This window comes from Ctenopharyngodon idella, chromosome 14, assembly GCF_019924925.1.
Source record: "Ctenopharyngodon idella isolate HZGC_01 chromosome 14, HZGC01, whole genome shotgun sequence".
In the NCBI taxonomy this organism is placed as follows: domain Eukaryota; kingdom Metazoa; phylum Chordata; class Actinopteri; order Cypriniformes; family Xenocyprididae; genus Ctenopharyngodon; species Ctenopharyngodon idella.
Window position 1 is genome coordinate 8,683,017 of NC_067233.1, and position 12,159 is coordinate 8,695,175.

The 12,159-nt window shown below is 36.5% G+C and overlaps 1 protein-coding gene across 1 annotated transcript; it reads left to right on the top strand.

The window, feature by feature from the left end:
• The first annotated feature begins 1,755 nt into the window (after nucleotides 1-1,755).
• sash3 (SAM and SH3 domain containing 3) lies at nucleotides 1,756-12,119 on the top strand. Its single transcript, XM_051860412.1, has 8 exons — nucleotides 1,756-2,018; nucleotides 4,731-4,823; nucleotides 5,808-5,942; nucleotides 7,589-7,733; nucleotides 7,814-7,965; nucleotides 10,317-10,526; nucleotides 10,638-10,782; nucleotides 10,898-12,119. Exons 1-8 carry the CDS (start codon nucleotides 1,956-1,958, stop codon nucleotides 11,101-11,103), a joined length of 1,149 nt encoding a protein of 382 aa, XP_051716372.1. The 5' UTR covers nucleotides 1,756-1,955; the 3' UTR covers nucleotides 11,104-12,119.
• Nucleotides 12,120-12,159: the final 40 nt, after the last annotated feature.

Sequence of the window (12,159 nt, forward strand, 5' to 3'; positions counted from 1 at the left end):
TCTGAACTGCGAGAGGCGTTGCGCTTTCTTCCTAAGTTGAATACGGAAGGCGGTATATATATATTTATATTTATATTATATATATAGAGAGAGAGAGAGAGAGATTTTATGTCTTTATTTTATTTAGATTTTATTTATAGATTTTATTTAGAACTTCAGTAACTTTTAGTAATGCGAATGTCCCAGGAAAATTCTGTGTCCAAATCAAAAAAAAAAAAAAAAAAAAAAAAAAAACTTGCAACTCAACTCCACATTGAAAATTTCAGCAAAGCTAGAGCTAAATACTTTACATAAATTATCTTGTAGTCATCAATCATTTATTCAATTGGAAGATTTTGAACGTCTCTAACAGTATATCCTTTTATTCTCTTGTGTTGGCACTTCTTTAGCATTTCTTTATGTATTATTGTACTGTATAATATTTATCATCCCTCATTGCCATTGCTTTAACATTTATCATTGCCTCAAATTCACATTTATGACCATTAATGTCAGATGCCATAATTGAGATACATAATTGCATACAGTTTATTTAGACAGTCAACAATCATTTAAAAACATAATGTTTTCCATTAATCCCACAGCAAACTGAATAAAATTGCTTTGTGTAAAAATGACCACTCCTTTCTAACATATCAGCACAATATGTTATGTGCAGTGTTTCAGTTTTTCATTTCAATTTCATTTGGGTGTGTTGGTTTTAGAGCAGGGCATGGTTTAGAGCACTGAAACTGACATGACAGCAAGTCCTGTCCTATCACTCACACCGACATCACAGCTGCCACACATCTTAACAGAGCTTTCTGAGAAACCAGCTTCTGCAATCCCCTTTAATTGTCACAGGCCTGAAGCAAGCTGCTGTCAATAGCACTGCTGCATGTGAAGGTCTCATGCCTGCAGAGGTGCTGTTGCTTGGCAACAGTTTCGTCAGAACCACAGAAAGGTGTGAATGTGGTTTCTGAGAAGTCCGCTTAGTCTCTCTCTCTCTCTCTGCGCTCTTTTGTTTGGCTGTTCTCCTGCAGCTCAAAACAACTTTGAACATTGTTCCTTATCTTCACACAAATTAGGACTGATGGATGCGATTATATTTATCATGTTTTCTCTGTTAGTCGAGGCTCTGTGTATGGCGTGACCATACATAAAGAGGAACTACAGCAACAGGAGGTGTTGAAAACGATGACCTCGCTACAGTTGTCAGTGTGCTTGACCGCTGCCTGTACAGCTGAAATTACTGTTCTAATCTAAAGTCATGTACGGCGTATTACTGGCAGCTTATACCGGCTTCTTTTGTCCACAGATTTAATATTCATAACAGGCTCATTTTTGGAGGGAGTGAAACAGTCAGACATGTCACTACCATGTGGTGCAAAACAAACAAAAATAACTCTCTGCCAACTCACACTCATAAACTTCCTCTTTCTCTCTCTCTCTCTCTCTCTCTCTCTCTCTCTATATATATATATATATATATATGTGTGTGGGTGTGTGTGTGTGTGTGTGTGTGTGTGTGTGTGTATATATATATATATATATGTATATATCAGTGACATAAATGATTGTTTATCTCAAGAAATACAAAATAATTCCTTGTGCTCCTCAGGCTGAACATGTTCTGTATCACTGAATATATAAGTAATAGGTCATGTTTTTGTTTTTTTAATCTCTGGTTTGTTTTTATCTGACATAAACCATTTCAACCAAAGCCTCCTCTTTAAAAAAGAAGTTCCTGTCTAGTCATGTGACTTCCTCAAGCGTTTAGTTCTCCACTCCAGCGATCAGAGAAGAGCTTTTCTTCTACCTCTTCCTCCTCTGGTGAGTTTTGTCACTCTGTGAGTGGGCACCGTGGCAGTGAGACTGACAGAAATTAGCGTAGCACAGCCGAGTGTCATACTGCCACAGCTATAGTTGTGGTCCTCAGAGTCAGGAGAATTTTGCCCACCCACTACTGGATCAACATGTTACGACGGAAACCATCCAATGCATCTGAAAAGGAACAGGCTCAGGTGCAAAAGAAGAAGGTAAGAGTTTGTGTCTTAATCCCTGTTTTGAAGAGTTGAAGCAAGAGAAGAAATGATGTTCTTGGAGGACCCCTCTGGAGGGCTGCATTCCCAAGAGAACACAAACACACATATTAGGCTGTTTAAACACACAAAGTAAATGAAAAAGATGCATCAGAGCAGAGCACATGTGGTTTTGTTGCTGATTGTTTGAATCGACAGTACTTTGAGAGGGGTTTTCAAATGTTTTCATTCACATATGTGAATAATAGGCCTATTGTAATATATCCCGTTTGTCTTCAGACCTGTCATTCTTAAGTTTAAGAACTGAAACTGTATGATTGTTCTGGGTGAAATGCATGGCTGTGCAGCAGTTCCTGTAGAAACACATCAGACCGCAGCACACATCCTGAAGCGGTTCGTACCTCATCAGAGCAAAGCATCCAAACATCTCCTGAATTCAAAGTGACATTTACCTACGTCTTCATAGCCCGTTCCACTCCACATCTTCTCGTTCAGCGGTTAACTGCTTCTATAGCATTACTCTTATTTTCCATTTGATTCACATCTTGCGTGTAACAACCAACAGTTTCGATATTTCTCCTCTGAAACTGCAAGCGCTTCATAAAGGCATGCAACCCAAGCAAAGCGAGATCTGAAGATCTTGCTGTTGTGCTTCACGGTTACTTTGATATCTTTTATTTATATTTTTTTAAACCAATGTCTTTCTCATAGTCTTATCCAGAGTAAAGGATGTAGCATAGATGAAGTTCGTTGCCTTGGTGTACATGAAAACAATTCACCTCCACATCATCTCAGTTGCTGCAGTTTCCTCTTTAGTCATGGTTTAGATTATGAGTAATTATTTCAACATCTTATGATGATGAAGAATGTTGTCACAGTTTTAATAGGGAAGTTAATAGTTTGACATGTTACAATATTTTTTTCACCTACATGTCAACTGAACAATGGACAATCTTCTTGCATTTGGTTGGCTTTGCAGATTGCAGTCTGTTGTGTGTTGTCTAGATAGTGCACAGCTCTGCAGTGATTGGCTGATTGTTGCCTGCGACATGCCCACTTCCTGTGCTGAAGAAAAGTGGCACAGTGAAAGGGCTTAGATAACAAAAGACAAATTGGAACAAATATGCACAGCAGCCCACAGAACCCACGCTGAACGATTTTATCGTTTATTAGAAAAATGCCTTAATTATGAATGAATCAACTCTGGTTCTACTCTAAGAAGCCACACTTTGCAATACAGTGGTTTACATAACTGAATAATATAAATTAACATCAAGTAATATGTAATTACTTTATCATATAGATCAGAAATGCCTAAACCAGGACTTGTGGGCCAAAGTAAGACCATGATGACCTTTGATTCGACCCGCCATGCCATATCAGAATATGGTTACACATTATTTTGAGACATTCTAGATATCTATAAGTAACTTTGCAGCTACATGTCAACTAACTCTCATTAGAGTATTAGTAGCGTTAGGGTTAGTAGATTAAGTTGACGAACTTGGAAAGTTACTTAGAATGTGTGCTGGGGAACCATCAAAATAAAGCAGACAGTCTACTAATACTCTAATGACTGTTGACATGTAGGTCTAGTTGAAAAGTAACTTAGTTATAGAATATATATATAGTTAGAAATAATTCGAATTCGGTCCAGTGGCCCTCAATTAAAGGGATAGTTCACCCAAAAATGAAAATTCTGTCATCATTTACTCACCCTCAAGTAGTTCTAAACCTGTATGAATGTCTTTGTTCAGATGAACACAGAGGAAGATATTTTGAAGAAAGTTTTACACCAAGCGGTTTTGGGGCACCATTGACTTCCATAGTATTTTTTATTTTTTTTCCTACTATGGAAGTCAATGGTGCCCCACATCTGTTTGGTTACAAACATTCTTCAAAATATATTCTTTTATGTCCAACAGAAGAATGAAATTTATACAGGTTTGGAACTACTTGAAGTTGAATAAATGATGACAGAATTTTCATTTTTGGGTGAACTGTCCCTTTAAATGTGATTTTTGGCCCTTTGTAGTAGAAAGTATGGGCAGATCTGATATAGACTGTCACATTGTTTTTGCTATATTTTCCATTACACTGAGATGTTACTTTAACACTGTGTCACTAAACACATTTTCCTATGACAATTTATTTTTCATGGACGGTTCAAAGGCTTTTCTACCCTACAAAACACTCATGATTTGAAGCAAGTGTAATTCATGCATATAATTGCATCTGGTCTATGGATCTGAAAAAGATAGTGTGGCTTTTTCTGCTCAAATGTTTCTCTGGAGGTCTGATAATGCTTCCAAATATTGATCAGGATATATGCTTGTGGAAATACAATAACATTTAATGGCCATTATAACATTAGCTATCAGTTAAACCAAACTGAGTTTGTTCATGATGCATAGAGATACAATTTCATCAGCATAATGCTGGATGACTCTGCATTCATTGGGTCATGAGCAATAAAAAAATGTGAACAGTATAAGGCAGTATCTATCTATCTGTCTGTCTGTCTGTCTGTCTGTCTGTATCTGAATACTGTTCAAATCAATTCAATTCACATTTATTTAGCACTTTTTACAATACATATTATTTCAAAGCAGCTTTACAGAAAATGCACGTGTCTACGTTATAGTTTAGAGTGATCTGTTAATAGAGGTGACTGTGTGTCTCTGAAGAGAAACTGTTCTGTGTTCATAGTTGTCTCTGCAAAGATCCAGCAGCTTCAAAGACTTCATGAAGCCAAAGCCATCATCTCCTGTAGTGAGCCCCGAGGCCACCTTGGATGAAACGGTAAGCGCAGTAGTTTTTTATATGGAAATGATGTTGCTGTATGAGTATCAAAGTATTATGAGCATCAAAATATTAAATAATGTGTAGCGGTGCAAGTTATTGACAAATATCTGCTGTCTCGGAGGCGACAAACAACAGCATAAACAGAATCTATATTAATTTGCAAAGTCAAGGTGCTTAATAACTGCTTCATCTCAAAACCACACTGTTTTAAAAATATCTAGACAGGATGTCATCCTTTCATGAGCCATTCAAGCAGAGAGCCTACTTAGCCTTCTGTCTGCTTTTAAGAGTAGACGATTTTGGTGTAATTTTAATAATATTATATATTACCGTTCATTTAAAGATTTTTTTTTTCTTTTTTTTTAAATGTATACTTGTATTAAGCAAGGATGCATTAAACTGATCAAGGACAGTAAATACATTAGATTAGTAAATACATTACATAGTTAAGTGAGGTGCTGCTGAAATAAAAACACAAAGGCAGTGTTACAGACTGATGTAAAATCCCCATGACGCTGACAGGTACTTTTGGTTTTTGTCTGTGCTTTGATAACTGCACACGTTGTCCTCCCAGTAAAAAGGAAGAGCATCTGACATTAAGAGGTAGAGCTCAGAGAGAAGGAGCCACATGACTCACTGTGGTAGTGACACAAAAACCAACGTCACTGACTTTACTGGAAATCCTCCTGAGAACAGTGGCCCTTCGCTTTAAAACTAACACTACTTACTGTGGTTATACCACAAACAAATATGTGTTGATTCAGCTCAGCTAGGACAAGCATGGCACTGCCGCAAACATTAATTAAAAACCATGATGGAGCCAGTTAACAGTGCACAGAACAACCAGTCTAGCAACAATTATTCATTGCGTGTATCTCCTTTTAGACAAGAGGAAGTTTGATGAGTCGATAAACAAATTTAGTAGCTATACTGAGCAAGTTCACAGTAAAAACTTTACTAAAAGCATGACATTTCTTACAGCATTTGGAGGGTGCACCACCAGAGGATTCAGGGAAAAGTAACGGGAAACTTGGAAAGAGATGGAGAAATGTCATATCTCGCACAATGACGCGTAAAACGTCCAAGATGGTACAGAAAGCCCTTGCAGAGGAGGGGGTGAGTCGAAAGCCCAATTATTATGTATACATTCTCTTTGGCTCTCAATACATTCTTTTACAGAATATATTAATCATTGGTTATTGTTAATTGCTAAAACACTTTCAAGTTGTATAAATTAAATTATATTTAAAATATATATTTTATAAATTATATGTTTAACTGCATTTTTAAAATAGCATTAAATTTATATTAATATTTATAATAAATGCTATAAAAGTTGTAAGTTCATGATACCTAATCTATTAATTAACTGAACCCTATTGTAAAATATTACCATGTTTAAATTCACATTTAAAATTGGTGGTTCAAATATCTCAGTCCCAGAAACAGTGTATTATAAATTTAACTTAATTTATAATTTAATTTAATTTTATTATTTATTTTATTTTTTATTATTTTTTTATTTTATTTTTTATTTTATTTTATTATTTTCAAAGTAAACTAACATACTAGCACCCAGACAGGTCTTAGATTAAGCCAGGAGTAGGCCTTAGTTAAATTAGGACATTTATGTAACTTTTATAAACGTGCCTTAGAAAAAAAAAAAAAAAACTACTGGCTTGCATCTTGAGATGAAACAATGCACTGACATATTTTAAGATATGATTTTGACATATTTTATGATTTTAGTCTGGGACTAGTCTTAAAGGGTTAGTTCACCCAAAAATTAAAATTCTGTCATTTATTACTCACCCTCATGTCGTTCCACACCCGTAAGACCTTCGTTAATCTTCGGGACACAAAGTAAGATATTTTTGTTGAAATCCGATGGCTCCATGAGGCCTGCATAGCCAGCAATGACATTTCTTCTCTCAAGATCCATTAATGTACTAAAAACATATTTAAATCAGTTCATGTGAGTACAGTGGTTCAATATTAATATTATAAAGCGACAAGAATATTTTTGGTGCACCAAAAAAACAAAATAACGACTTATATAGTGATGGCCGATTTCAAAACACTGCTTCAGGAAGATTCGGAGCGTTATGAATCAGTGTGTCGAATCAGCGGTTCGGAGCGCCAAAGTCACGTGATTTCAGCAGTTTGGCGATTTGACACGCGATCTGAATCATGATTCGATACGCTGATTCATAACGCTCCGAAGCTTCCTGAAGCAGTGTTTTGAAATCGGCTATCACTATAATAAGTCATTATTTTGTTTTTTTGGCGCACCAAAAATATTCTCGTCGCTTTATAATATGCTATTATATTTTATAAGTGTATAAATACGCTTTACAGTATGAACCACTGTACTCACATGAACTGATTTAAATATGTTTTTAGTACATTAATGGATCTTAAGAGAGGAAATGTCAATGTTATGGCCTCACGGAGCCATCGGATTTCAACAAAAACATCTTAATTTGCGTTCTGAAGATGAACGATGGTCTTACGGGTGTGGAACGGCATGAGGGTGAGTAATAAATGACATTATTTTCATTTTTGGGTGAACTAACCCTTTAAGCCTTGTCTGTGAAACCGGGCATTTATGTAACAGATTGAATTTGTCTCCCCCATGTGGATGAATCAGGATATTTTATACAGTCAGCAATCTCAGGATGTGGTGTAAAGTTAGGTCACAAAGAAATTCATGAGGATAAGAATTCAAATGAACTGTTAATTGTTACATTTGTCGATTTCAGAATGAGAGTGGGGAGGACGGCTCCATGTCTCCGATGTCTCCGAGTGACTGGATTCCAGATCTCACTGCTGGGAACAGAATATCTGTGTGCTCCAACAGTTCAGAGGACATAATACACAGCCCTCTCGCACGCCAGCTCTCTGGATGTAAGCCATCTCAGACCGGCACAATATAAAGCTAAACCAAGATCATGTAAGGATGATTGATTTATTTCCCTGATGTGCAGGTTCTGACAGACAGAGTCTGGACAGTGGCTTCAGCCAAAGAGACAGTATGAGGCTGGAGGACAGCACCTACACAGGGCCCTTCTGCGGCAGAGCCCTTGTCCACACTGACTTCACCCCCAGTCCATATGACATGGAATCTCTCAAACTACAGGTCAGCCTTTTAAAAAGTGCTATTTTTGGACACATTTATCAATGTCGACATAAAGGATTAGTTATGACAGCCATTTATTTATGTATTCTTCTCTTTTCTTCTTGTTTTTAATTCATTTTAAATTGATTTTTTCATTAGTTTTATTTTTATGCTTCTGTTATGATGATTTTATGATTTATTTTATGTAAAGCACTTTGAATTACCATTGTGTAATATGCTATAGGCTATAAACACACTTGCCTTGCTTTCTGTGGAACACAAAAAGAGACATTTCGAGGAACTCGAAAAAAAAAAATGGTGTAGATTTTTACTTAGAAGCTAGTAAATTTCATAAATAATTAACAAATAAGAAACAGCCAGTAACACATTAAATCAAACACTGCATTTAGAAGTAAAAAACTTCATAATAATAGTATTTTCTATTCTATTCACAACATACTCCAATTATCTTTTATTTAAAACTTCGAATTTTTTTTTTTTTTTTTTTTTTACAGTGCTGGCTTGCCCTTTTCCATACAATTACAATGCACATAGTTCTGAAGCTTTCAGCCTTTAAAATGGTTGCAAAAGCCCTGTAAAAGTATCAAAAAGTGGTCCATACAACCTGTATTTAAAGGGTTAGTTCACCCAAAAATGAAAATTACCCCATGATTTACTCACCCTCAAGCCATACTAGGTGTATATTACTATCTTCTTTCAGATGAATACAACCAGAGTTATATTAAATAATGTCCTGGTTCCTCCAAGCTTTATAATGGCAGTGAATAGAAGACGAGATTTTGAAGCCCAAAAAAGTACAACCATCCATCATAAAAGATAACCACATGGCTCCGGGGGGTTAATAAAGGCCTTCTGAAGTGAAGCAATGCATTTATGTAAGAATTATACCCATAAAAACTTTAAAAACTAAAATAACTAGCTTCTGGCAGACGGAAGGCTTCAAAATCAGGATCGCCACTGACTACCATTATAAAGCTTGGAAGAGCCAGGACATTATTTGAAGGTGCAATATGTAAGAATTTTGCAGTAAAATATCCAAAAACCACTAGGCCAGTGTTATATATTTTGTTCACTTGAGTACTTACAATATCCCAAATGTTTGCAACTATTTGTAAATCATGAGAAAATTGCAATTTTAACCAAGGCTCCGGGACGCGCGAGGAGTCGCCTGTCAATTGCATCATACCCGCGTTAACCCTCGGTTTCCGGTTTTATTTTGTAGAAACCATGGAAACACCAAAGACGCTTTAATATATTACATGTTTTAATAGGCAAGGGAACAACTGTTTTGATATATTTATAGACAGAAAAACTAATTGTTGTTATATAGATCAACACGTTTAGTCTTATTGTTTAAATCTAATTTTCTTGATTTTTTTTGCGAGTACCATGCTTTACCATGCCTCAGAGAAAAACATTATTTTGTCAAGTAGCTAACATAGCATAATCAGATGCAGCTTTATTTTTAGTAACAGTAATACAGAATTTTCTCCATCATTCAATACGTTTTAAAATGAATTGCATGCCATTTATCAATACAAGCCATCCAGTATTTAATAAAATCGATCTATCTTACTGCAGTGTGTCTCAAACAAGTGTCTCACAGCAGCCACTGAGCAAACGCACAGAGTAACGTTACAACATCATTTTCAACACACTCCAATGTATATAATATGATAAACAGAGCTGTGTTACCTCATACTCATGACCGGAAAAGTGGCGCCGGCGACTGTGGCATAATAAAAGTTCCGCTGCTCGCGGCGTGTTGCGCAATCGCTCCAGCGGCCTCGTTCAGCTCCCACAACACTCGGTCCTGCTCTGCTTCATACTACAATAACGTTAATAATCGCATTCATGAACATGATTTCTTCCTGAGTCCTAAATTCTTTTCCACCGGCCATTGAGGTGAAGACCACATGTCCCAAGATTTCGTGCTCAAACTTGCCGTCATCAAGCTACGCCTTTGTTTTGAATAGGCCTCTAGCGACCTCTAGCGGACAGAAAATATTACATATTGCACCTTTAATATAACTCAGATTGCATTTGTCTGAAAGAAGAAAGCCATATACACCTAGGATGGCTTGAGGGTGAGTAAATCATGGGTTAATTTTCATTTTTGGGTGAACTAACCCTTTAATGTTTTTGAATATAGCTTGAAAACTGCAGTCCCCAGTCACAAGATAAAAAGCAACCAGTATATTATTTTAAAAAAATTCCTGTGTTTTCATGGAAGTCAAACAGATATAAAATAACAGAATTTTTGGGGATAACTAATCCTTAAAAAAATGAATATTTGTAGTATGCAGCAAATACATTGTATGTAGTGCATTGATATTTTTCAAAACACACAGAAAGGAGACATTATCCAGATCATTGAGAAGCCACCAGTAGGCACCTGGACTGGTAAACTCAATAACAAAGTGGGCTCCTTTAAATTCATCTACGTCACAATACTACCAGAGGAGGACACGCCACCAAAGAGGAAACGATGCCACAGTCACGGACGCCAGAAACCCAAACCAAAAACCTTGGAGGAAGTTCTGGAGAGAATAGGCCTAACTGTAAGCCTCAAGTTAATTTCATTGCTGTTTTCTTTTCAACTTGTTTGCCACATCATAGTACAAAAGGATCTGCTCTTAGATTTCTTATAAATGACTCCACTGTGTGCCCAGGAGCTGGGATCTCTTCTGTCCATGCATGGCTTCCAGAGTTTGGAGGACTTCACCGGCCTGAAGGAGTCTCACCTGAACGAGCTGAACATCACAGACCCTGAGCAACGAGTAAAGATATTGAAAGCAGCAGAACTGCTTCATGACTGTACGTCCAAGTAGAGCCATCGAGTCTAGACTCTTATCCTAATTGTGTCCAACATAGTTTTCATTTGTATTAATTTATAATTGCGTTCTGTACTAACATCATTTCTGTTCTCCAGCGGAGGATGAATCCGATAACGAGGAGCAAAAGACTGAAATGCCACGAGACTCGGGTTGTTACGAGAGCACGGAGAACCTGGCAAACGGAGGTGAGGAGCCCCAGGTGGAATCTCAACCAGAGCCAGACACAGAAACAAATCTCAATGCTGTTCAGGAACAACTGGAGGAGATGAAGGTGGAGGATAGTCCCGAGAATCAAGAGTGAAGCCACCTGAATGTTCTTTTCATCCTGCTTCTTTAAAGAACCTCTCTCTGATGGATCGAGAGTGTCATAACCACATGCTGGATTATATTCCATGAAGAAAACTATTTCATATGCACAGCCTATAGAGAAGCCAATAAGTCTTCTTAGAAGATGGCATAAAGGTGTTGAAGGTACTATCATCTATGGATCTATCTTTTTCTCTTTGACTTTATTGCTCAGAAAGTCTGAACCACATATCTTCAAAACCTTCAAAAGGCTTTGAAATCTAACTGAAACTAAGATTTTTGAGGGATTTTGAAAAACTGACTTCGCACAAAGCAGTATTCCATGGATTAAATCCAAGGCTATGTTCTTAATTAAAATAATTTGCATGATGGTACCCCAAATATTCATTTTAAATGTTAAATACAAGGTTAAATATTTAAGCCATCTTTTCTGGTAATTTGACCCCCAGTTTCACAGACAAGGCTTAAGCTAGTCCTAATGTTTAAGCTGTTTCAACTGAAAGCAACTTGTACTGACATATCTTAAAATATGTCAGAGCCATTGTTTTGTCTCAAGATGCACACCAGTAATGTTTTTTTTTTTTTTTTTTTTTAGTGTACGTTTATAAAAATGCTTAAATATCCTAATTGAACTTACATGTATTACCTACATGTATTATGTTTGCTCTGACTGTGATTCTCTAATATCTGAGAAGTTTCATCATCATTATACCTTTAGCTATGAAGTAGCATTTTATATACTACTATTCTTCCGTTTCTGTCGTAATGAATGTACGCAAGTAATATGCAACTAGTGCACTCGAAAATGTTTTTTTTTTTTGCTAGGCATGAAAGAGGAAAAGCACATTGTTCATGTGACGCACATGTACTTGCATATTAATCTTTTGCTTCTATAGTCAATGATTTTGGTTTCTGTTTGTGGTAATGTTTGTTATGATATGGTTCATTTTGTCTTCAGAACTGTTATTTGTTTAAGACTCGTTTAATACTTGTATTTCTTTTTTACCATTCCGTTTGTCTTGATATTGATGTCTGTACCGTCAGGGTATTC

Coding starts and splice junctions, on each gene's coding strand:
- sash3 (XM_051860412.1), top strand. CDS start 1,956: ATGTTACGACGGAAACCATCCAATGCATCTGAAAAGGAACAGGCTCAG. Junction 2,019..4,730: donor CTCAGGTGCAAAAGAAGAAG/GTAAGAGTTTGT, acceptor CTGTGTTCATAG/TTGTCTCTGCAAAGATCCAG. Junction 7,966..10,316: donor TGGAATCTCTCAAACTACAG/GTCAGCCTTTTA, acceptor CAAAACACACAG/AAAGGAGACATTATCCAGAT.